The sequence below is a fragment of the Carettochelys insculpta genome, chromosome 9, assembly GCF_033958435.1.
Source record: "Carettochelys insculpta isolate YL-2023 chromosome 9, ASM3395843v1, whole genome shotgun sequence".
Taxonomy (NCBI): Eukaryota; Metazoa; Chordata; order Testudines; family Carettochelyidae; genus Carettochelys; species Carettochelys insculpta.
This window is the reverse complement of record NC_134145.1, coordinates 36,905,151-36,932,048: the sequence shown is the minus strand read 5'-3', so window position 1 is coordinate 36,932,048 and position 26,898 is coordinate 36,905,151. Positions and strand designations below refer to the sequence as shown.

Sequence of the window (26,898 nt, the reverse complement as noted above, 5' to 3'; positions counted from 1 at the left end):
AAACCTAATTGAGATGAATTAAATCTCTGTTAAACTTTATGGACAAATTTGCAAACAAGCCTCTGAATGTATGTATCAAAACTTATTTTACCCATCAGAACCAGACAGTAAGATCCAATTACCTGCTTAGTGTAGTGTAGGTTCTGCTTATGCAAAGAGATGCACAAGCAGAATGGTTACATCTACGCTACAGTGGTCCTCTGACTAAAGTTCTTCTGGAAGAGCTCTTACAAAAGAACTTCTTTCAAAAGACTGAATGCACACGTGAAAAAGCAGATCAAAAGAGCAATCTGCTGTTTTGAAAGAGAGCATCCACACAGCCTCTATTCTTTCAAAAGAATGGTCCAGGGATTGAAAAATCAGGTACCATGAGGACTGTCTCTCTCTCTTTTTTTTTTTTTTCTAAAGTGGGGCACGTTTATGGATCATCTACAGGTTTTCTTTTGAAAAAAAGCTTTCAAAAGAAGGTGCTCTTCCTGAAACAAGAGTGGAAGAGCACCTCTGAAAGTAGGAAGGAGTGCTATAATCTTTTGATTTAATTTTGGAAGAATGCTTTCTGCATGTAGACGTTCTGCAGAATCTTTTGAAAGAGCCCCCTTCTTTTGAAGAATATTTCGAAAGATCTTGCTAGTAGTGTAGATGTGGCTAAATATGTGTGACCAACTTTACAAATCAGTTTGAAAACTTGGCCCTCACAGGAAAAATTTCAAATCAATAGCTGCTATGTGTATGTGTCCTGGAGGCCCATGGTCAGCAGAGAGTTGGTATTTATATGAGAGAGATCATGATATGAAGTAAGTGGAATATGTAGCTCTTGAAGGCTTTAGTACAGGACAGTAAGGCCGTGTCTACACTAGCCAAAAACTTCGAAATGGCCATGCAAATACATATTCAACGCCTCATTAGCATGCGGGCAGCTGCAGCACTTTGAAATTGACGTGGCTCGAAAGGACCCCGGCTACTTCAAAGTTCCCTTATTCCCATCTGTGTGTGGGGGAAGGGCAAAGAGCCCCAGCAAGAGACCTGGTTCTATGGCGTATGGGGATGGTATCTTGTTAAAGGGGTTTGTCTCTCCTTTGCATCTGTCACTGTAAACTTGGGGTAGGTTATTGTCATTAAATAAGCTGTTTCCATCTTAGACTCTGTGCTTGCAAGGTGGGGAGACCTGCCTTACAGGCACCCAGCAAGTGGGGTGAGATTGTCCCAGGCCACTGGGTGGGGGCTTGAGCTGGTTGGTTGTATCCTTGAAACCCCTAGGACTGAACCCGGCCCTTCTGGCAGGCACCTGGCATTAATAGAAGGGTTACATGTGCCTGTGTGTATATTTGAATTTATGTCCCTCCAGTCTTGGTGTTAGTCAGGTCATCCAGAGGTAACATACCTTTAAAATAGATTATACCAGAGAGGAGGTGGGAGATAGTTATGTCCCAGGCTGACTATTGTATATTGTATTTTATAATGAACATTATACAGTCACCTTTGAAGAGAGACTACAATACATTTACTTTGTATATAAATATTTATTTGTAGGAAAAGGGCATAAATATTTGAACAGTAAAATACTATTAAAAACATGTAAGTAGTAAAGGTGCAAGCATATCTTGCCTATGCAGACTTTTCAGAGTCTACTCCGATACATACTTTGGCATCTACCCTACAGTTTAGGGTTTCTAAATTACATTTACACTCCCCTGTTTTATCTCACGGGAATATATATTCTTTATGTCTGACCCACCCTGAGACATAACTTTAGGCTAAAATTTTCAAAAGAGCCCTATTTCTATTTTCAAGAGTGACTTAGATGCTTAAGTCCCACAGACTTTCAACAAGAGACTGTGAGACTGTATTTAAACAGCGTTTGCCTTTCAGAGGAGTAATGCAAATGAGGGATATTGAAAATTCAAATGAAGCACTGATTTACAAATTATGTGCTTCATTTGCATAATCTCATGCAATCATGTTTCCAGAAGAGACTTTTCCAAAAACAAAAAGTCATGTAGATGGGGTTCCTTCAGGGGCAAAAAAAAAAAAAAAAACAACTGCTTTTGAAAGAACCCTTATTACTGGAAAAAATGAGGAATGAAGGCTCTTTCAAAAATGTTTATTTTTCCCGAAAGAAAAGCTGTTTTTGTTTTCAGAAAAGTCTCTTCCAGAAATGCGATTGCACAAGATTATGCAAATGCAATACGAGATTTGTAAATCAGTGCTTCATTTGCATTTTCAATCTCCCTCATTTGAAATCCTTGTCCAAAAGGGGAACGCTGACAAGGCCTGAGTATCTACATGGGATCTGGAGGTGTATTTTTCAGCTAATGTGAACACACCCACACTAGCATTAACCAAGCTACTGGGCTAAAAATAGTAGAGTAGCCATGGCAGCATCAGCACTAGAACAAACATTCATATATCTTTCAGTCCACATCCAAACATGTTGGCTCTCTCAGCAAACAGCAAAAATCTGGTTTGTGTATCTTTTTAGCTAATAGTATGTACTTGTCAGCTAATGGATGCTTTGATTTCTACAACATCTAGGTTGATAGGAAAATATTTCTGTAAAAAGAGGCATTTTTGAAACATCAGCACATAAAATAAGCCAGGCCATAAATTTCATTATGGCATTCGTCTCTACATAGAACCTACTTGTACAATCTTTACTGATATGCGAGTGACCCCTTGCTCAGATGAATAGTCACATTGACTTCAGATGAACTATGTCAGTGAGTAAGGGTGCACTCATCTAAGTATATTTTGCATGATTTGGCAAAAAATATTTATAGCACGTGTCCCCCCCCAAAAAAAATCCAAAGTGCATGAATACTGAGGCAGAACAACATTGCTTAAAGTCTTCCAAAGAGAAGGAGTATAAATTAAGGGCAGTGAGATCAAAATGAGCAGATGAAAATGTTGCTCAAATTTCAGGAACTAAGGGTGTGTCTACACAGCAGCTTTATTTCAAAATAAAGTATTCCAGAAGAGCTATTTCAAAATAGCTTATTTCAAAATAACACTGCTACACATAAATTACATTTCAAAATACAGGTTGTACCTCTCTCATCTGGCACCCTCAGGAACTGACTGGTGCCAGACAAGAGAATTGGCTGGACTATGGGAGGTCAATATTGTCTAGCAGCATTATCAACACTTCCATAGCTTACTAGGCTCTTAGAAGACATTTTGTGGTAAATTAGAGCAAAGTAACAGCACAGGACTGGTGGCTGTAAACTAACTTTATGGGACCACAGGAAACTTGGCCATACCCATGATAAATAGTCATCCATCGAACTAAAATCATACTGGATTATGGATGTTACCAGATGAGAGAGTTCCAGATTAAAGAGGTTCAACCTGTAGCACTTCGCTATTTCGAAATACGGCATCTACAAGCATATAGCCCATTTTGAAATTTAGCCATTGGATTCACTATGGCTTATTTGGAAATAGGCTCTATTCCCTGTCTCAACAGCCCCTGTTTCAAAATAACTATTTTGAAATAGGCGCTATTCCTTGTAGAATGAGGTTTACCAATTTTAAAATAAGCCAACCGCTATTTTGAAATTATTTTGATATAGCACCTGTATTGTGTAGACACTAGGGCTACGTCTACACTAGCCCCAAACTTTGAAATGGCCACGCAAATGGCCATTTCAAAGTTTATTAATGAAGCGCTGAAATGCATATTCAGCGCTTCATTAGCGTGCGGGCGGCCGCGGCACTTCGAAATTGATGCGCCTCGCCACCGTGCGTCTCGTCCCTTATCAGCTCATGGGAATAAGGGGACTTCGAAGTAGGCGGGGTCCTTTCGAAAAGGAGCCCCGTTGGGACGAGCTGCGCGGCGGCGAGATGCGTCAATTTCGAAGTGCCGCGGCCACCTGCATGCTAATGAAGCACGGAATATGCATTTCAGCGCTTCATTAGTAAACTTCGAAATGGCCATTTGCGTGGCCATTTCGAAGTTTGGGGCTAGTGTAGACATGGCCTAGGATAGTTATTTGACTGTTACAATGACTGTTATTTTGTAATACCTGTCTTGTGTAGACCTATCCTAAGTCTGCCAAGGAAAGTGATATAAGTTCCAGAACTTGAAGTTTTTACAGTTTGACTGGTTAGGACACTATAAAACATGCAGTAGCAAAAAGATCCCTCCTGTAGTGCCAGGGGGTAGATAATTCATTATCTAATGTGGTATTTTCCATCTCTAATTTTGTTAGTGTTACATACAGTGTGATATTTGTATTGCACTTGTAAACACTTAACATGTGGTTTGTGTAAAATAACTCTTTTCTCCTCTGTATTGTGATATTGGATTCCTTAGAACCTGTTACACCATTCTAGATTCCACTGAGGTTACACCATTTAATATTTTATATGAGCATACAAAATAAATCTAAGACAGATCCCTTTCTACTGTATAGTACGTCCTACCTGCAAGGGTTAAATCAGTACATCAAAGGGAATAAATCAAATACCTCATGTACAGAACCTCTGCAGTAATTGCAGTCATTCATTGTTAATTAACATAGCATTAAAACAATGGTGTCACCAAATAATCTCATTGATTGAAACAAAATTACACACCAAAAAGAAATTAAAAATCCAAGCCCTGATGCACCTCATTTTTTAAAAGTTGTGAGATTGATTTACTATCTTATCCCCAAAAAGTCAGTAATCTCCTCATGCCTGTTATTATCTTCTGATTAACTATGCAGTGCCACCTGGTGTGCAGATGGGAAGAATATTACACATCAAGAGCTCTGTTCACACCCACCCACACAGATACAAACCTATGTGGCAAAAAGTGAACAGATGTTCATTTTGCTGGTGCTACAGAAGGAAACTGTGCATCTTACTACTGATCCATAAACTAAATGTGGAGAACATGATATCTGCATATGAGGTACATAGGCCCATGGCCAGTGCGCAGATTTATGGAGGAAAGAAATAGCACATAAAATGGGTTTCCTGTCTCACTTCATTCTGTTTTTCCTTTTCCTTTGCTATTTGCAATTTTTCTTTTTCCCTTCACTTGCTGCTAAAAGTGTCACCTTGAAAGAGAAGAGTGGGGGAAGCTGATTTCATTTGAAATTGTTTCCAGAGTTTTCCCGTTGGTTCCTGGATTTCAAAAGTGATAGATGCTGCTATTTGGTATCGTCACTTAGTGTTCTGCTCACTGAGCATTCTGAGGCTGATCCAGTAAAGTGCATGATACACACGTTTAAAGTTAAGCACATACTTAGGTGCTTTGCTGAACTCAAGGACTATAATACTGTGTATCTTGAAGGATCCAGTCACAAGGCTCTGCTGGCTAAAGAAAGGTTTCCAATGTTTGTTTTTGTTTCTGTGTCTTTATTTTGCTGTTACATGGTGTTATTTTATTGCACCCAAAATATTCACAGAAGACAGACTTTGTCCCTGAAGAACTTAGTTTAAATTTCGGACATGAGACAGTAAGGCTATGTCTAGATTATTGGTGCCATTTCAGAGCACAAATGTATCCCGAAATAGCCACTCTGAAGCTACTTGCCAAGGTCAAAATAATGTAGCAATTTCAAGTGCGTTATTCCATTTCCGCTAGCACTTGCCATGATAGAGGTGGAGGAAACTTCAAAATGGCTGCTTATTTTGAACTTTGGTGCCATTTGGACAGCACCAAGTTCTAAATAAGTTAACTTGAAATCATTTATGCAAACTTACGTTGCCGTCATCCCATGGATCAGCACAACTCTGCATATTAGAGGTAAAATAGAAAAGAGATTCTTGGGGGAATAGCAGATCAGTTTTGTATTATGGCTGGCCCACTTCTGACACAACAGAATGGGCATGGGGCAATCAACTGTGAGGCAAGACTAGGTAAATAAAGAATGCCTGAAACATGCAAGGCATGAAAAGGCATTTTTCCCCCTATGCAGTGTGCAGATAACAACACAAGTTGTAGAGCTATAGAGAATCAGGCTTGGAATTTCAATGTTGTGGGATGCAGAATGAGGAGCCAATGAGGGATGAAAGTCCAGGAAGATCATTTTAGTCATGGAAAGGTTGGGACAGCTTCAGGAAGGCCAGAGATGCTGCTGCTTTTGAAAAAATAAAGATTGGGCATGAAGTCATAAATGAGAGGCCTAAACAGAGAGGAGTGTTGGCAAAGAAGCAATGGCAAGATTCAGACATAGCCTGGATGGGGATGGAGAATATAAGGCAGGTTGAACCTTTCTAATATGGCACCCTCAAGCACTGACTGATTCTGAACCAGAGAATTTGCCACACCATGGGAGATCAATATTGTCCAGCAGCATTACCAACACTTTGACTGCTTACAAGACTTTTAGAAGATATTTAGGGGTAAATCAGAGCTAAATAACAGCACAGAACACTGAGAACCAGGACTCATGGCTATAAGTACATTTTCTGGGACTGTGGGAAACTTGGCCACACCAATGGTAAGTAGACATCTGGCTAACTAAAATCATGCTGGACTATAGATTTTGCTGGACCAGAAAATGCTAGGCTAGAGAAGTTCATCCTGTACTACCTTGCTGTCAGAGGGCAGCTAAAAACACACTGACTGTTGGCATGTCCATAGAGTCTGCACGGAAGCGGAATTATTTATCTGTTAAATACTGTTCAAAATTAAAGCAGCTGTGCTGACAGCCACCATGAGCCCCAGAACAAGATGGGCCTGAAGGGGCAGGACCATGAGTGAAAGAGGCAGGGCCAAGGGCAGTGAGCCTTCAGTGCCACCCAGATTGCAGCGCTTGATTCCCCTCGCAGTTTCTCACAGCCACATGCAGCTGGAGCAGTGCTGTTGTGGCATTTCAAAGGGGCCTGGAGGTAACTGCCCCTTTGCACCTGCCATCAGTGGGCCGAATTTAAAGCAGTCTTTCCATCATGGGCTGTGTCAAAAAAAATCTGCAGGAATTCCTTTTCATAAAACTATGTACATAATCTAGAAGGACCAATACAGAAGGTCAAACGAATCTATATGTACCACTCGTCCCCATGCTAACACTTAAGGAATTCACTGAACCCTAGTGTGGTCCTGAGGAACTGAGTGGAATTTTACCTTAGTATGATTGAAGTCATTGTTCGTTATCAAATTCTTTCTATAGCAAGTTAATTTTTATGTTCACTACCATGATGTGAAAGGCATTACAGTCTTATGCTTGTGTTTCTGTAGTCAAAACTGACCATAAATCAGTTCTAGTACAATAAACTGTACCTTTAAAGTAGCTGATATTCTGTCTTTGTACAATTCTTGAAACAAAACATTTTTAGAAATTTCTTTAAAACAAAGGAAGTAAAGTTGAATCAGAAGAGGAGCTCTGTACAAATCTCCATTCATATTGGTTGCTTGCATTTCCTTTTCATTGCAACCTGAGTTTGTTTGTAGAGAACAGCACTTTTGGTCCCTTTTCATAACAAAAGAGGAATTTTTATTTTCAAGGACTTTTTTTTTCTTTCTGATAATGGCATTCATTGTAATCTGCTCTTCTGATTCTGCACTGTTCATCTTGATGTTAGTGGAAGCTTTTGGGGCTCAGATGCACACACCAGCTTATATATTATTAATAATCTTAAGACACTTCCAGAAAATACTAAAAATCTGCCCTTGGGCATCCTTAACCTATTCACTTGCAAATTACACAGATTTTCATGCTCTTATTTACTTATCTTTCTTACCAAGAAACTACTTAGCATAACAATCTCTATTGCAGATGTTTCACAAAATTCTCTCCTATCTGTTTCTAAGATGCTGGACTGCTTTCTGAAAGAACATGCCCATTTAAATGCAATGTGAAAATCGATTTTGTATTTACATTTGGCTCATATTGTTTGAGGCAGTTAAATCTATGAATACCTTAGAAAATTCATAGGGGCAAGGTAGGTGACAGAAGTTCATCCAATAAAAGATATTACCTCACCCACCATGACTCTCTCCTGTCTTGAGAGCAATATTAAAAAATTCATTTTATTTTATACATTTTAACCATTGTTTAGAATTTAGTCATGTAATTGTATTAAAATATTTTTGTATTTGAAAAAAATTACATAAAGAGAAATGTTGAGTAATGTGGAAGTGTTAGATGTAAGGTAATCATGTGCTTGTGACTTTTTTTAAAGCTCTACTGTGCACGTGGAGAAGCATGCTTTGTGTCCATTATTGAACCAAGTTTAGCTGTGATCATCTGTCCTACAGCGAAGACGTGTGTGTTTGCTTTTGTGATGCTTCCAAATGTTTGTTCCCCATGGTTTGTGGAGCTATATACCATTTTTAAATAAAATATGCATTATTTATATTGTCAAGTTTAAAATCCCTGATAAGATTCAAATACAGAATTAGTAAACATGCATAGAGTGGACAAAATGCAACTCTGATACATTTTGTTGTAACTCCCTTGACGTTTTCGGAGATTTCCTTACTTATTGCAAGTACTACATTTAACCTAGGACTAGGATATGTTTAATGCAGCCACATAGGTTTTGAAATGTTGTGCCACCTTATGCCATATGAGGACTGACACAATACAAAACTTAAACAGTGGATGCAGCAATGCCTATTCTTTCCACCCCTTCATTTTGCTTTCCCCCGAGGCTAGTTAGAAACCTAGGTTTCTTGGACATATTTTTTGACTGTACAAAAAAGGGAAATGAACCAAAATCTTATTTGACATTTAGTGCCAATTATTGGTGAGAAAATGGCAGGTCTTTTTCATGTTAATGAATAACGTTCCAAGAAGTCTCCCTGTATAAATTTATAAGTGTAATCATTCAGACTTCAGATTCCTTTCACTGCCCACTCAATAAGGGAGTAGCCACTACTTGGTCTGAAATGACAGGTTAGACAAAACTCAATCTTTTCATAGACATGTCCAAGGACTTTTAGGAATTGCTATAGGAAACGTATTTTGGCTGTCTTTTTGCCTTGCTTAGTTGTATCATTTGAAGCACCAAGAACTCCTAAGGTGCATGTATCCAGGGCTAGGTTAAGGGGCACCAGTAGAATTGTGTGCAGCTCTAGCTATCTCTGTAGGACATCTGCTTTGCTTCAAACTCTTAAGATTCAGACAGTTTAGAGACTTCATCTCAGGCTACATCTACACTAGCTGAGGGTAGATCTTCTGGGGTTCAATTTCACATGTCCTAGGGATGTGCAAAATTGACCTCTCAGGAGTTGCAATAGAGCCCATACTCCTCATGAGACACAAGGGGTAAGTGAGGTTGATGGGAGAAACTCTCCTGTCAACTTTGTTCAGTAGGGATGGCTAAGTAAGCTGACCATAGATAGGTCAATTCTAGCCATGCAATGCTGCAGCTAGAATTGCATATCTGTGGTCGACTTACTTTGCCTAGAGTAGACATAGCCTTAGTGAACTCCATGGATCCCCAAGGTGCTTTCCCAAAGAGAAGCTTCTCAGGTGAACTTTGATGAGTTTTCTTACTAAGTTTTCTGTTCTGCCTGACCCGGTCTAATAAATTCCTTTGCAGGAGGAGGGGAATCTTCTGATCCTTGGAAATGCAAAGCAGGGACAGTTTGGGCCTTTTATATAACCTGGAACAGCCTCTGTCAATTATTGGCCTCAGATGGCCAAAGCATAGCATGCATGGACTTAGCGAATGCCTAAACTACGCAGTTCTTAGCAACCAGACTGTGTCAATACAGCCAGTTCTGTCTCTAAAAGTCAGCACATGTGAATTTTTTGTTGGCCATGCCAACAATATATATTCACCCTCTAGGAGCAGGTTTCACTTTGTTGGCAGGATATTGCTCCTGTGAACAAAGCAACTTGCACACATGCTCTTGTGAATACACAGCATTTACACATAGCAGAAGCTTGTCATTCATGGGGGGACAGGACTTAAGCAGCCAGGAATGATAAAAGTTTTATCAAGGAAGTGCAAGTGTAGACACAGCCTTATGCCTTCTCCTGCTTATGGCATGTTTTGTACACCAGAGGAAATTCCTGCTTCCTGGTTTAGGCATAAGTCAATTAGAAGGTCTAATCTTCAGATGAGGTACTTTTTTCAGTGTTGATATCATGTAACAGTTTTAAAAACATCAACAAAACAGTAAGGGAAGCGCATGCTATTGTAGCCAGGGCATAGTGTATCAACAATATATTATAGTTTTAATGAGATGGGCAACAAATACATGCGAAGAAACATTCCAGTATGAAAACAATGTGGTAAATGTTCTTATTAAACTATGTAAATATTTTTGCTGTTCTAGCTGTCACTTTGATTTAACAGAGACTAGCCAAGCCTCTGAGTCAGTTGTCACTTAGTCATGTTAGATTTTACTTTAACATTTTTCTTTACATTTTACCATGATTGACTGACTCTGCCAATGTTGGGTTTTTTGATATGTGTTTTAAAAAAAGTATTGTGGTAACATGATTTGGTAAATAGGTGTATTAAACTATTATATTTCAAATTTTAAAATTATGTATAAATGGGAAGATACTGCATGATATATTCTTAAAGAGAAAATGTAACATGCACAAACAAATATTTCTCTGGCCATAGGTGGTATAGCAGAGTGCTACATTAACCTACCAAGTTCGTACTGAGTTTACCACCCCTCATAAATAAAATTATTTTGATTATTCTCCATGCATATGATACCACATTACAAACCCATCTTATAATTTAGCATAATTTTCTTTTGCTGATCAGTGATCCATTCCTGGAATAACTGGCATTTTGCAAGTGAGAATTGGGGTGACTTGGCTGATTTTTGTATAGTAACCATGGGTCAGCATACAGAGTGGTGCCAACACTTTCTGAATAAAGGCTGTGCTGTTAGTGTCCACATGGTCTTAGATCTACAAATCAAAGGTGTATTCTAAATGTTATTTGTAAAAACACTGGAAAAGATTATTAAACACAAATAAGCACACTGAATAATCAAAGTGCTCAAGTAATCATTAACACTTTTATATTCAAATTCGGAACATTAACACATGGTTTAAATCGTGATGGAAACTTTCTGAGTCACTATAGGGGCTCGTCTGCATACTTGACTCAATCTAATTCTTGATCTTCCCCCCCACCCCTCCACTCTCTGATTTGCTCACCTTGATTATCTTTTTCTGATTTGTCCTCCTTGCTTACTGTTTTTGGTTCTCTGTGTCTTAAATATTGAGTCTGTTCTGGTCTGGCTATGGTCTGAAGAAGTGGGTCTGTCCCACGAAAGCTCACCTAATAAACTATTTTGCTAGTCTTTAAAGTGCTACTTGACTGCTTTTTGTTTTGACATTCTTCTCAAGTATTCAAATATTTTCCAAGTCTTCTGTCTTTGTCAATTTTTTTCTTTTTCAGGAAATCCTATTTATTCATTTCTGTTCTTCATAATGTATAAAGTTTACTTGATAAATAATTCCATTTTCTCTGTTCAAATTTTTGCACATACTTCTCATTTCTTTATATACAATGATTTTATACAATAGATTTATTCTAGAAATGCAGCCTTTTAAACATGGACCCTTAAGGAAAGTGAAAATAGGTGTCGACAGTTCAGTGTGGCAATTGTTCAAAATTCCCCTTAATTAATCGTCTTTGATAATTAGAGTTTCAAAGAAGGAAATCAGTGATATGTAAGGGTGAACAAGATTCAGTAGATTAGTCTTTATTGCTGTTTTGTAATTGTGCTGAAGCTTATTAGTTACGAAAAGCCTCTGATTTTCTAAGTAACTTTGATAATAAATGTTGTATTTGTTTTCAAATGCAGTAAAAAAGTTGCTTTTTTGTTCACTCATGTCTCACTCACGTAAGAAAAAACAACATAATTGATTATTAATGTGCAATTGTGGTTTCTTAGAAATAATTTATTGTTTTATCTGTGAATATACTGATGACAGATGGCTGTTTATTTATATGTGGTGTGTATTTTAAAATATATTCCCACAGTTTAGAAGTACTGGAACTGATGTACCTTTCATTATTTTGGGAAGGACATTGTTAGCCTTTGTCACACATCATGTCTCAATAATTCAGTGTGTATATTCCTTTTTCTTCAGTAACTTGGGGGTTTTGTGGATGAAGAACATACAATCTGTAAAATAAATATATAAAAATTCTAAGTAGTACATCATTTAGCACTTGTGCATTGAAAATCACCACAATTCCATCCGTAATTCGGATGTACAAGTGACTCAAGCATGACTGTTTTGTACCGTTATTAGGAAGCAGAGGATTTACATTGTGGTCATGGCCAAAAGCATATATAATTTTTGGTGAGGAAAAAAAAAAACTAAACCTCTGAGAGAAGATTATCTTACTCTCAAAAAAAAATTTGAGAAAGCAAAGCAGAGTTTCTTGCAAAAGTTTTTCACATTTGGTCATCTGTTAGAGTCAAAGCAGCTATTGTGTACGTTTCATGTTATTTGAGACTTTTGAGTGAGATGTTGGAAGGGTGTGAGAGGAAGGCCAGGCAGGGCAGGAATTAAACAGAGCCTGTTTGTCCCATCAGCCCCAGCCAGGTTCACCTGCAGCCAGTGTCGGGCCTGGAGGAGCATAAAAGGGGGGAAGCTAGCCCAGTTCAGGCCTGACAAGTCAAGAAGCAGGAGCTGGCTGTGAGGCAAGCAGGGCTGGAGCCAGAGCTGCCACCAAATTGGCCGCCGGAGTGTGAAGCCTCCGAACCCTCCCCCAGGCACAAAGGGGGAGCACCCCCCCAGGATCCCCTCTCCTGCTGGAGGGGAAACTAGATTCTTGGGGTCACACCCCAAACTTATACTTCAGCCTCTACATTGTGGGCTGAAGACCCACACCCCAGGCCCCTTGACCCTGGCAAGGGGGCCTAGCCATTAGGCCACCCTGCCATCAGTTGGAATGGCTCAGAGATGTGTTTTAACTTAGTTACTAAGGGAAAATACATAAAATTGTCCTGGAGGAGCTATCAAGACATATTTAGGGCAAATCCCAAACATGGAGCATTATGATAGCAAGTTCTAAATTACCTTTCTTTCTAAAGCTATGTGTACACTACAGGGATCTTTCGAAAAAAGCTCTTCTGGAAGATCTCGTCCAAAAGAACTTCTTTCAAAAGAGTGTGTCCGTGCACAAAAAAGAGGATCAAAAGAGTGATCTTCTCTTTCGAAAGAGTGTGTTTATACAGTCCCGCTCTTTTGAAAGAACAGGCTGGGGATAGAAAAATCAGGCCCCATTAGGACTGCTCTCTAGAAAAAAAGGGCCTGTGGAGCATCTACATGGTTTCTTTGGAAAGCAGCTTTTGAAAGGGAGTGCTCTTCCTGAAACAGGAACAGATGTGTGACTTTGAAAGCAGCACCACATTCTTTCAATTCCCTTTGAAAAGAATGCTTTTTGCTGGTAGACGCTGTGAGGGATCTTTCAAAAGAGCCCCCTTCTTTCAAAAAGTCTTTTGAAGGAACTTGCTAGTATTGACACAGCCGAAGAGTTTCAACATACCAAATTAGGACTCAGTCCTATAATCATGTAATATCGCCATTGGGTGAGATTCTCCTCTTCACATTAGGCCCTTTATGCTGAGCAGAGGTGCTATTAAAGGAGGCATAGAATTCCCCAGTGCAGAAACTGAGGAAGACAGTCACATGCTGACTTTTGAGGATTCGTTCTACAGCCATATGGCGTGTGGGTGAGGTGTGCTGGGGTAGGAAGGTGGTAGAGGCAAAGGAAGCAGATGCCCCAGGGCCCAGTGATTTAGAAGAGCCCACAGCTCTGGGCCACTACTGTGGTGGCAGCAGAGATGGCAGCTCCAGGCTCTTCACACTGCTGCTAGAACTCCATGTAGTGTGCGGACCTCAGGGCTGACTGGAGAGGCTAGCCCCTAACCTGAGGCTAGGAAGAGGCCTAGCATTCCAGGGTGGCCCAGAGCAGAGCCATCCTCCCATTGCCCAGGGCCCAGTTAAGTCTCTCACAAGATCAGAAGGGAGGTAGTGTTGTCTAAATTAAGCACAGGGTTAATCCAACCCCTGGAGGAGCCAAAAATCACTAGGGTGCAAAGGTATTTTAAGACCACCTTAGCCTTATTTCACTAGTCAACAACTTCTCACCTATTGATGGCAGTGGGAGTTTTGTGTAAATATGGAGGTTTAGGACCTTAACTGGAAAACTTTCTTTGCAAGGGGGTTAAATGTCGGATTTAACGCATACATTCTGCAGGTGTCTAGAAAAGATCCTAATGGATGCATTGTGCTAAGTAGGGATTTCTCTAAAGCAACACTTTTCAAAACAGGGGCGGGACCTCCCCAGCTAGGGTTGAGTTGAGTTTCTTCTCTTTTTTTTAAGAGTTCCAGCTGTCATCCAAGAGTGTTTGGGGCTCAATCAGAAGGGACATGCACGTCCCAGAGGTGGGAGGGTGGGATAAGGGGGACAGCTGGAACCTCACTGCCCAGGATCAACTCATTTCCCAAATCCCTCTCCAGGAGGTTGTGGGAGGGCTCCAGCTGTGAATCCTGAGGTAGCTTTAGCAGCACGGGGGTCAGAGTGGCAATAGAGTGTGAAATCCGCTATGAAAAGTGATATTGACAAATACCACTTTTCACATTCCAAATCTAACTTCTGCATTGCTGCTTGCATGGCACTGCCCTCAGACGCAGCAGCCGCTGCTCTCCACTCTGCCTTCAGAGCTGGGCAGAGGTAATTCTGCTTGTTGTAGGGGAAGTCTTCAGTGACTACAGACAAAAGAAGTGGGGCATGATCAAGTACGTTTGAGAACCCTTGCTTTATAGTTTAGGTTGAAGTTGGCATCACGTGAAAACACCTGATTATTGTAAGCCTCTGCCTTTAAAAAATCCAGAAAAATCATCTAAAATGTCTTAAAACAGATTTTTTTTCTGGGATGTCTGATTAACAAAAATTTTGTTACTTTTATCGTATGAAATCATGTCTTCACTGAAGGCATGGAATTCCATGGAGCCATGATTTCACCTCTGGTTTGCTGAAAATTTACCTAATGGGCTACCCATAGGTATAGGAGTCTTTCTATATTTAGAGCACTGAAAGATTGGACCCTTAGACTATATATACATGGCAGAGCTATTTCAGGATATCTTGGTATCTCAAAATAGCTATTTAGTGTTTTTGACACATGCCCATTATTTTGAAATATTTTTACAAAATAACAGGCATGCTATTTTGGCATTCCTATGGTCCTTTTTGCAGGAAGATTAAGGGATGATTTGAAATAGTGCTTTATTTTAACATTTGGAGTTGTTTAGAGAGCATCAAATGCCCCAATAGCCTATTTCGAGTTTAGGCTGTTGTGTAGACATAGCCTGAGTTTTCACTGTAAATGAAAGTCTTTTCATCCTAAGTCTCTGTCCGTAATCCTGCTAAAATGTAGAAATAGTTACTACCGCAGCCACTTCCAGATGCCTTTTTACAGCCTGCAGGAATGAGTCCCGTTTAACGGGCCTCTTAAGATCTGTGTGAACGTGGGTCACAAATCTGATTTAAAACTTTTGGTGCTCATTCCAAAAATTGGGAAATACGCAAACACTTAGTAAAAAGAAAAGAATTAAGGAGAGAAGTGTTCTGCTTTGTTGCTTGGAAAGCATATTAGTTATTTTTAAAAATTCTTCATTTTTAAAAGAAATGTCAAATATTAATACAGTGGTGTAGTTGTAGTACAGTAAGGACTCAGAGTATGTGAGGGTTCCATTCCATGCACCCTCGCATAAACCCAGATTTCGCGCAAGTTGGGGTCTCTCTCTTTCTCTGGCAGAACACATGTTCTGCATCTGGGGAAGCAGCAGAAAGGTAAGTCCTGGGGTGTGGGGGCAGTTGGGGAAGGTTAAGCATGGTGGTGAGTTGGGTCTGTGGGAGGTGGGCGGGGTGGGGGGAAGCTAAGCCTGGGGTGGGTTAGGGCTGCAGGGGGGTGAGGCGTGGAGCTGAGTGCAGGTGGTGAGTTGGGCTGCAGGCGGTAAGGGAGTTGAGCCGGAACCAGAGCTGTGTCTGAGTGGTGAGCCGGCAGGGTGAGGGGGGGCAGGTTCACACCAGAGCCACGTGGGGAAGGCGGGCGGGCGGGTGAGCGGGTAGGCAGCTTCTGAGCTGGCAGGGGTGGGGTCCTACTGGAGCCATGTGGAGTGGGCAGCTTGTGAGCTGGCAGGGAGGTTGCACTGGAGCTGCATGGGCAGCTTGAACCAGAGCCGCTTGCAGGTGGTTTAAACTAGGCTGGGGGGGAGGGGGTGTCAGGGTCAGGCACTTAAGAGCGGGGTTGTGTGCTCTGAGTTCGTGTACTCTGAGACCTTACTGTAGTTGTGTGTCCTAGTGAAACTTGAGGAATGCTAAAGAAATCAGACTCCTGAAAGGTACAATAATCTGAAAAAGGTTGCGAGCCACTGTCCTAGAGGACAAAGTAATGACCTGGGACTTTGGTGATTTTGGGTTTAGTCCCATTGTGTGACTCTGAAAAAGCCAGTGCCTCAGTTTTCCCACTTGTAAAATGGGAACCGTTTACTTACCATCTATTGATAAAGTACTGTAGAAGAGCTAAGTGGTATTATGATTAAGAGATTCAACCTGTCTGTTATTGTAAAATCTTCTATTCTTCACCTCATCCAAATTATGGTGCCCAGACTTAACATTTAGCCCCAAAATTACAAGAAAATCATGCAAAATAGGATTTTATAAAGAGGAAAAATGCCAATTGGTATGTTTCTAACTGTTTGCAAATGTAATGAGGATAATAAATCTGATATCTTCATTTTTCTATTATTCCTTTTTTAAATTCTCAAAGGTTTGTGTTCATAAGGGCATAGGGTTTTGTTTTCAGAAATGAAGTTTTAATAATTTAAAATAAATAAGATACATCCTCCATGGTGGCCAATGTAAAATTATTACAGCATTTCAAATGTGACAGAATATATCTTTCTTTGTATGTTTATATATTACTTACAGAATAGAGAAGAGAGATTTGAAATGGATCTTGCTGAATTTTAGAGGCGCAGTCTGATTTTGTTCCTCTTTATGCTAGGAGAAAAAAAATGTCCTTTTTTAACACACTTTATAATTCCCTGAAGTAAAATCTGCTGCATAGTAAGGGGTTTCCATATTTGCAATAAGCATATAGTAGTAAGGGTCAGGGAATAACCAGTGAATAGAAGTCAGAACTCAAAACGAACTGCCTTAGCTGTTTAGCACTGGCCACTTATAGAAACTGATAATGTTTGATTAATGAGAGGCAGCCTTTGAGCGGGTGAAAACATCTGTAAGAAATGATTTATTATTTCACAGGTATTGGAAGCTTGCCATATCTCGCAGATTTAACTATGTGTGCCTGAATAAAATAAATGAGATGCAACATGTGAAAAATGAAAACACATTACTTGTAAAGGATGTGTCACAAGAAGAATATTTTTTTTCAAGTACACTTTGTCATGTGGATTTTTAATGTTGTTCTGAATGCAAATCATTTAACTGGTTCATGAAATCAACTCAGTTGGAATTCTTGCATCTATCATCCAAGACAGAAATGCGGGTTAAACTTAATGTGGTGTAACTTCTCTTAAATGTTCATATTTTGTATTATATACAGCTATTAAAATTATGTATATGGACAAGAAAGATTCTCTTTTTAAAATATTGGAAGTGAGAAATTTCAGTCGTGTAGTGTTAGGGCTGAAGTCAGGAAAATTCACATTTAGGGTAACACACCAACCTTTGCTCTATCCTTTTGTGGATATGTGCTCCAGCATACTATGGATAGTAACAGAGAGGAAGCCGTGCTAGTATGTACACTATCAAAACAAAAAGCAGTCAAGTAGCACTTTAAAGACTAGCAAAATAGTTTATTAGGTGAGCTTTCGTGGGACAGACCCACTTCTTCAGACAATAGCCGGACCAGAACAGACTCAATATTTAAGACACAGAGAACCAAAAACAGTAAGCAAGGAGGACAAATCAGAAAAAGATAATCAAGGTGAGCAAATCAGAGAGTGGAGGGGTGGGGGGGAAGGTCAAGAATTAGATTGAGTCAAGTATGCAGACGAGCCCCTATAGAGACTCAGAAAGTTTCCATCACGATTTAAACCATGCGTTAATGTTCCAAATTTGAATATAAATGTCAGTTCGTCCACTTCTCGCTCCGTTTTAGAAAGAGAAGTGGACGAACTGACATTTATATTCAAATTTGGAACATTAACGCATGGTTTAAATCGTGATGGAAACTTTCTGAGTCACTATAGGGGCTCGTCTGCATACTTGACTCAATCTAATTCTTGATCTTCCCCCCCACCCCTCCACTCTCTGATTTGCTCACCTTGATTATCTTTTTCTGATTTGTCCTCCTTGCTTACTGTTTTTGGTTCTCTGTGTCTTAAATATTGAGTCTGTTCTGGTCTGGCTATGGTCTGAAGAAGTGGGTCTGTCCCATGAAAGCTCACCTAATAAATTATTTTGCTAGTCTTTAAAGTGCTACTTGACTGCTTTTTGTTTTGATACTATGGATAGGTGTACACAGAACAGTTATTTCGAAATAACAGCTGTTATTTTGAAGTAACTAACCTAATGTCTACACAATGCAACTGCTATTTTGAAATAATTTCAAAATAGCAATTGGCTTATTTCAAAATTGGTAAACCTCATTCTGCACAGAATAATGCCTATTTTAAAATAGCTATTTTGAAATAGGTGCTGTTCAAACAGGCTGTGACCACACTTCCCAGGTCTTTCAGAAGGGGCATATTAATGATGCAGTTTGGAAGATGCTAATGAGGTGCTGACATGAATATGCAGTGCCTCATTAGCATAATGGCCCCCATAGCCACAGGGAATAGAGCCTATTTCAAAATAAGCCATAGTGGGTCCAATAATTCTATTTTGAATCAGGCTCTGTGGCCGTTTCTGCACAGGCCACTTTCTTCGAAAGTAGCATGGTAATACACAGCCCGAAATATGCTAATGAGGCATGGATGCAAATTCCCTGCACCTCATTAGCATACAATCACAGGATCTGGAGTCCAGAAGACCGTTCTTCTGGACTGCAAAACGCTGTGTAGAAGCACGGCCCTGGGGGAGCTTCCGGTAGGAAGTCCTTCTTCCAGAGGCCCCTTCTTCCTGAAAATTTTTGGGAAGAAGGGGCCTCCAGAAGAAGGATTTCCTTCCAGAAGACCCCCCGGGGGCCGCTCTTCTAAATGGCATTTTGGAGTCCAGAAGAACAGTATTCTGGACTCCAAATCATGTGTCTGTATGCTAATGAGATGTGGGGAATTTGCACCCGCACCTCATTAGCATATTTTGGTCTGTGTATTACCATGACACTTTCGAAGAAAGTGGCCTGTGTAGAAATGGCCTATGTGTGTAGACACTGTATTTTGAAATAGCTAAGAGCTGTTTCAAAATGCATTTTGTGTGTCTCTGTGTAATTTCAAAATAAGCTATTTCAGAATATCTTGCCTGGAATAGTATGTTTCGAAATATGGCTGCTATGTAGATGTACCCTATGTCTGTTAAAACAAAAAAACAGTAAAGTAGCACTTCAAAGCTAACCAAATAATTTATTAGTGAGCTTTCGTGGGACAGACCCACTTCTTCAGACCATAGTCATACCAGAACAGACTCAATATGTAAGACACAGAGAACCAAAAATAGTAATCAAGGGGGGAGTCAAGAATTAGCTTAAGCCAAGTATGCAAAAGATCCCCTATAATGACCCAGAAAATTCGCATCCCGGTTCAAACCACGTGTTAATGTGTCGAATTTGAATATAAAAAGAGAGTTCAGCAGCCTCTCTTTCCGAAGTAGTGTGAAAATTCCTCTTCAGTAAGACGCAGACTCTTAAATCATTAACAGAATGGCCTGCTCCATTAAAATGTTGTCTGACTGGTTTATGGATCAGGAGTGTTCTTATGTCTGTCAAACTCTCTTAGACAAAGAGTTAATGGGCACAAAACAGACATAAAAGAACTCCTGATCCACAAACCGGTCAGCCAACATTTTAATGGAGTTTAATGACTTAAGAGTTTGCATCTTACTGAAGAGGAATTTTCACACTACTTCGGAAAGAGAGGCTGATGAACTCTCTTTTTATATTCAAAGTCGACACATTAACACGTGGTTTGAACCGGGATGCGAATTTTCTGGGTCATTATAGGGGGTCTTTTGCATACTTGGCTTAATCTAATTCTTGACCTCTCCCCCCTCCCCACCACTCTACTCGCTGATTTGCTCACTTTGATAATATTTTTTCTGATTTGTCAACCTTGATTACTATTTTTGATTCTCTATAGCTTAAATATTGAGTCTGTTCTGGTATGGCTATCGTCTGAAGAAGTGGGTCTGTCCCACAAAAGCTCACCTAATAAATTATTTTGTCAGTCTTTAGTAAAGTGCTACTTTACTTCTTTTTTGTTTTGACAGTATATAGACTAGCACGGCTTTCCCTATGTCTGTTGTATGAGATGTGACAGATCAGGCTTGAACGTCTTCTAAAACTCATGTCAATTGCAATTCACTGAAGTCAAAGAAGTTATGCTGGTGTTAAATTGTTGCAAGTAAGAAGGAACAATCAGGCTCATTAATGTGATGTTATTTCTTGACAAAAATAATATCCTGAGAAATTCTATATAATTCAAGTGATAGGCTGGCTCTTCCAGAAAGACTGTGCTAACATATTTAGTCTTGTGCTTATTTATATTTATAGGACACCTTTTGCTTTAACTTTCGATGTCTACAGGGCTTTACTGTGGATAAATTGGGAATTCAGGTAATGAGATTTCCTAATGCAGTGTATGCATGCAAGAGAAGAGATTATAAGAATCCTAACTCCAATTGTCCTGACTTCATGTAATTTAACTCCTACTGTTTCATTAATGCAGTTGTTTATTCTCAATTTATTTTAAGAAAGCAAGTAATTAAAAATTGGAAAAAAATATTGTTTGTTTCAATGAGAGTGAAATTCCCCTTTCCCTGAACAAAGCTATGCTCAGGCTATGTTTACACTGGCAGTTGAATGACAAATCTTTTGTCATTCAGAGGTGCTAAACCCTTCCTCTCTCATAGAAAAAAGTTCTTCTGTGGCAACTGCCAGTGAGATCAGCGTGTTGCTGCCAGCAGCGCTTTCTTGCTGCTCATTGTATGTGTGTGTGTGTGATGGGGGGAGTCAGCAAAAGAGCTGACAAACAGCGGCTACACTGCCCACATTTTAGAGACATGGCTGCGTTGCTAACCGCTGCGTAGCTGTGACAGGGCCTAAATGTGTGGAATTGAGCAGGGGAGCAGGGTGTGTGAGTGGAGATGTGTGTTTCACTTCCCTTAAACCTAGGCTTGTTTTAGCATTCCAGAGAGGGTGTTTCAGGCTATGGGCTGGAGCAGTAGCTTGATTCTTTCCACACTATCTCCTTGCTGTGCAAGTACCACCCACACACATACTGAGGTGGTTCACTGGCCTATGTAGTGGCACTTAGACCACTTACAGAGAGAAAGAGTGAGACTCCTCTACAGCCTTAGCTGAGAGTAGTGATGTCAATGTTCAGACAGTTAACTGGTTATCCAGTAGGGGTGGAGCAGCTCCCCTGCCTGCCACAAGAAGGGGTGCTCCAGCCTGCCTAGAGCAGTCCCTGCTTGCGGTGGCTGGGGGCCAGTGGCAGGCCATGGGGGACGTGGCTGGGGAGGACACTGCAGCCCAGGTGGGCTGCAGCAGTACCTGCCCATAGTGCACCAGGGACTGGGGCTGCTCCACTCAGCTGGAACATCCCTGCTGATGGCGTGCTACAGATGGAAGCTGGTGCACCTTCACCAGTGCAGCCCTGGTTCCCAATAGTTAACCAATTAAAGGGGATTTTACATCTCTAGCTGAGAGCCAGTTGGCTTTTTTTAGCTCAAGCTGTAATGCTCTAGCACCAGAATTCAGAGGTTTGGTTCCACCAGTTGGTGTAACACAAGCACAGATCCAGTGTCCCTTCCTTGGCCTGTCCCTACTTTATTTCTATCACATTGATCTGTTTGGAGCTGTCATGGAGCCATTTTTCCATAAAGCACAGGATGGTTCATATCTCCCACCTCCAAGAGGCTGACCTGCACCTCCAAAATGGCAGTACACTAAAGAGCTGCATTGAGGTGAACTTCATCCTTTGGGCTTTATTTGAGTTGTTTAGCCTTTGTTTGGGGGAGCTGTGATTGAAAGAAACAGCTTCTCAAAGCTCAACCACAATGTTCAGCAGTGCTGTAGAACTGAATGAATCACTTTAAATTACTCTGGGAGTATTTTTTACAAGGTGAAGCAGAAACTGTATTAATGCTCCTCACTCAGTTTCATGACAAAGAGGCCAGATCTGGAACACACCTTTAGGTTCAACAGTGGGGTAAGCGTTTCTCAGCCTTGTGCTAAATCATTTGGCCAACATATGCTCTTTTATCCATATGCAAACCCTGTTGTGTCTCACTGCTGTATAGGAGTTTATTTTTTTCCCATGTATTTTTTCTAAGGGTTGAGGGGGAGTGCAAAACTTTCTTTTTATCATCTAGTTCAAACAGCCTTTAAGGATGGAGACTAGACAGGGCACTGGGCAAGCAATGCTGGGTAGAACACACCCTTTCAGAAGCTGTCTGGAAGGTACTGTGCATCAGAGATGCACTTCCTGATGCTCAAGTTCTTCCTATTGGGCCCTCAGAGGAAGGTTGCTCCAGTCCTTCAAAGAGTGGAGTGGTCCTTCTGCACCTGGCTAGTGACTGGGAGTCGAATCAGGCTCTGCCAATTTCCATAACAAGAAGTATTCAGAGGTGATGATCTGAACTGTACCATAAACTTAGACCCAATATGTGAATAGGTCTCAGTTGAGCAGTGGACTTAATCCCCCTTGTTTGCCTACTCAGACAAATAAAACAAGTGTGTAATCTAGCTCTCTATCTCACGAGTGTTTCAAATATGTATCTTTCTTAGGGCAGAGTGCTCGCCACTTGCATTGGGAGCTATTGGGAGCTGCGGAGTGGGTTGAAGAGTTGGAAAAGGACAAAATGGTTAGGTGAAAAATCTAATTGTTTACAAAGAATGCCCTTTTACTGATATTGCACAACTCTCAGAGTTGACTTACTGAAGAGCTATAAGCTACGTCTACACTAGAGCGCGCTTTTGAAAGACAACCTGCCAGAAGATGTCCTCCAAAAGATTGTATTTCCAAAGAGTGTGTCTACACATAAAAAGTGGATAGACCCTTCAGTCCTCCCTTTTGAAAGAGAGTGTCTGCACAGCCATATGCAATCTTTCACAAAAAGCAGAGCAGGAAATGCCACAGATGGCGTCACATGGCTGACAAGCCCTTTTGGCCCCTGAAGCCAGCTGCCCCCTTAAAGGGTCCTGCCCAAAATCCCATGACCTGTATATGGTGAGGCCTGAAGAGCTACCATAAGCAAAGCACAGCCTTTGCACGGATCTGACAGCCATCGCACAGCCATTGCACAGCCAGATGGATCCACACCAGCAACTCCTGGCAGTAGAGCTGGCCTTCCTGGGTGCTGTGGTTGGCCACCTGATCAATGTGGTCGGGGCTGCCCTCGACCTTGTCCTGGGAGTGAGCGCCCCCTCCGGAGCCCTAGAGCCTCTCCATCTGGGATCCCACAAGCACCACCTCCAAGTGCTCCAGCACCTCTGAAGCCACCCCAGCAGCTCTGACTGTTGGGATCAGCTGGTGATGGGGAACTGGGAGAATGCCAAATGGGTCCAGAACTTAAGGATGAGCAAGCAGACCTTCCAGGAGCTCTGCCACTGGCTCGCCCTCCCCTCAGAAAGAGGGTGGCCATTGCCTTCTGGAACCTGGGCACCCCAGATAGCTACCAGTCCATGGGGCAACTGTTCGATGTGGGCAAGGTCACTATCGGGGCTGTCCTCATTGAGGTAAGGCATGCTTGGGTCATGCACCTGCCACAGGGAGGGGGATCCCAGGCAAAAGGGACTCCTCTTTCAAAAGAAAACAAGAAGTCCTGTGGCACCTTGTAGACTCACCGATATTTTGGAGAATAAGCTTTCATGGGTAAGGTCTTTACCCATGAAAACTTATGCTCCAAAATATTGGTGAGTCTATAAGGTGCCACAGGACTTCTTGTTGTTCTCGAAGATACAGACTTACATGGCTACCTCTTTCAAAAGAGCAGCCTATGAAGCGTCTACACACGTTTTCTTTCACAAGGGTCTTTTGAAAGGGGGCACTCATCCTAATAAGGAACCATAGGAGTGCTTTTGAAAGATGCACCATGTTCCTCCCACTTCCTTTTGAAAGGGAGCATTTTGTGTGTAGATGCTCTGCACACTCTTTCGAAAGAGGACCAGGTTTTCCGAATGTACTTGCTAGTATAGATGCAGCTGTGAGGTTGACAGTCTCATTAGCAGAATGACTTCCTGGTGATCATAGAATGCTGTATGTTTGGGTATTTAGGGAGAATCCTGTTTATGAAAGCTTTGTTTATGATCCTGTTAGATTTATAATTCCTGGTTCTTATTTCCTTCAAGCAGATTTACAGCTGTTCTTCTCCTCATGTTCTGACTTTACAGGTTCAGCCACAGTGAGGTCAAATAGGGTATGAAAAACAATGTATTTTCATCTTTAATGTTCCTCCTCTGACATCTGAAATATGGTGCTTATTATAAATATAAACATAAAAGATATACTTCATCTCTTCTGCAGTCCATGCCCTCTGCCAGTGTTTTCAGTTTCATAAGTTATCCTTTTAGGCTTTGAGGTATAAACAAATTTTTTCCTATCATAAGGGGGTTTCTGCTCGCTGTGGGCATTAGAAGTCACTTTTCTAAGGTGTTCTGTATAGTTTAAATGATTGAGAGCAGTAGACATCTGGTTTTACTGTCCCAGCATTTGATAAAGTAGGGCTCCAGCAGCAGTAACAATACCTTTCATTTAAAATGGAAGCCGCAACCTGAGTATGCTGAAGGTACTGACCTTTCAACCTACAAGTTGAGTGCAATTATCGTATTATGCCAACTCTGAGGTTTTGGGAGTATTTTTGCGGCAGGTGTTCGCCCACAGAACATATGGAATAACTGCTGTACACTAATGTCTTCTGAGCTCCAGCAGTGTCCTAACCCTTTATGTTTTGGAAAGAGATGAAGAATTAGATAGTCAGCATTTACAGCAGTTCCGTGCAGTTGTTCCTATAATTTAATTTAAGAACCAAGCTGAAGACATTAGAAGTGAGACTGCAGGGTAGGCATTAAGCACAGAAGGGCCGTGGAGGACTATATAGAGCTTAACTATTCTTATAGTTAGCAAGGTATTTTTTTTCTAATATCTTGCATAAATCTGCCTCCCTGCATATTAAGCCTGTTAACTTCCATTCCTGTTGCCACTGTATATGAAGAACTGTTTACAGTCTGCCTTATAAGAGTCTGTGGTCTATTTGAAGACTTCTGTTAGATCCCCCTCATATCCACTCTTTTAACCTTTCCTCATAGGTGCAGTTTTGTAAACCATTTCTAAGTCATTTTTCTTGCTCTCTTTTGGACTCTTTCCAGTTCGTGAACCTTCTTCCTTTATTATGGTGCCAGGAACTGAACACTGTACTCCATCTGAGATCTTACCAGAGCAGAGCAGGATATTACCTCCAGTGTCTCCTGTAAATTTACTTCTCTAAATACACCCCAACACACCTTTTTTAATCAGTTGATTCATTTTTAAGTTGTGATCCCACTATATCCCCTAGATTCTTTTCGGCAGTATTACTGACTAGCCATTTTTTCTAGTTTGGTAATTTTGTATTTGATTTTTTTTTTCTTCCCAGTGTAGTACTTTGGACTTGTCTCTGTTGAAATCAGATGAATTCTCTAATTTGTCCCAGTTGTTTTGAATTGTAATTCTGTCCTCCAAAGTGCCTGCAAATGCCATAGGTTGGTGCCATCTGAAAAATTAGTAGGTATGCTTTCCATTTCATCATTCAAATAATTAATGACAATATTAAATAGAACCAGACCATTGGGAGATCCTTGTAGAAACCCAATATAGGTATCCTCTTGGTTTATCAGTGAGCTAATAACTACTGTTAGAGGGCAGTCTTTAAGCCAGTTGTTGTTATGGATAATAATTCCATCCAGATCACATTTCCCTAGTTTGCTTATGAAAATGTCATGTGGGACTGTCAAAAGTCTTCCTAAAATTAAGGAATGTCACTTTTACTGCTTCTCCTGTATCCACTAGGAAAACAAGATATTTTAGCATGACTTCTTGACAAATACATGTTAGTTATTACCTAGAATATGGTTATGCTCTAGTTGCTTACAAATTGACTATTTAATATCTTTCCAAATAGCCAAGCTAAACTGACTGATCTTTATTCCCTGAGTCCTCTGTTTTCCACCTTTTCAAAGATAAATACTATGTTTGCCCCTCTCACATGTTCTCCTGAGAGTTTGAAACTGTTCCCAAACTAGATGAACAGAGGTGGAGTCATGACACTCTTATGCTGTGTCGACACTTGGCCAAAATTTTGAAAGGGCCATGCTAATGGCCAAATTGGAGAATGCTAATGAGGCAGTGAAATGAATATTCAGCCCCTCATTAGCAGGCTGCCAGCCACAGCACTTCGAAAGTGCTGTGTTTCGATCATGCACGGCTCAGCTACATGGGACCTTTTTCGAAAGGACTCCGCAAACATCCAAATCCCCTTATTCCTATCAGCTGATAGGCAGATTTAGCATATCAAGGCCTAACAGACTGAGGTTTGTATGATAGGAATAAGGGGATTTCTATGCCTGCAAGACTAACTCTTGACTTCTCTGATTTTGTGTCAGCTGTCATCAGCAGATGTGCTTGTGCGAACAGACCTTTGGTTTAAATATAAAGGGCCTGGTTCTTCAATAAGGGGTCTTTGACCTTGTATTTTGTTTCAACTACAAGATTTCCAGAGAGCAGATACTGCACATGCAGCCTGGGAATCAGCATGCAGGAGAAGAAGAGAAGTACCTGAGTGGCCTGGTTTGACTGCAAG

The 26,898-nt window shown here is 40.8% G+C and overlaps 1 protein-coding gene across 4 annotated transcripts in view; it reads left to right on the top strand.

Moving 5' to 3' along the window:
- DPYD (dihydropyrimidine dehydrogenase) overlaps positions 1-26,898 on the top strand; it is a 725,075-nt gene that overhangs the window by 295,325 nt on the left and 402,852 nt on the right. The window contains exon 9 of one of the 4 annotated variants that reach the window (XM_075003000.1): positions 8,113-8,193. The exons of the other annotated variants lie outside the window; for them this stretch is intronic. Within the exon in view, the coding sequence (XP_074859101.1) occupies positions 8,113-8,156 (44 nt within the window). The 3' untranslated portion in view covers positions 8,157-8,193. Of the gene's footprint in view, positions 1-8,112; positions 8,194-26,898 lie in introns of those variants that run through there. 4 annotated transcript variants of the gene reach the window in all.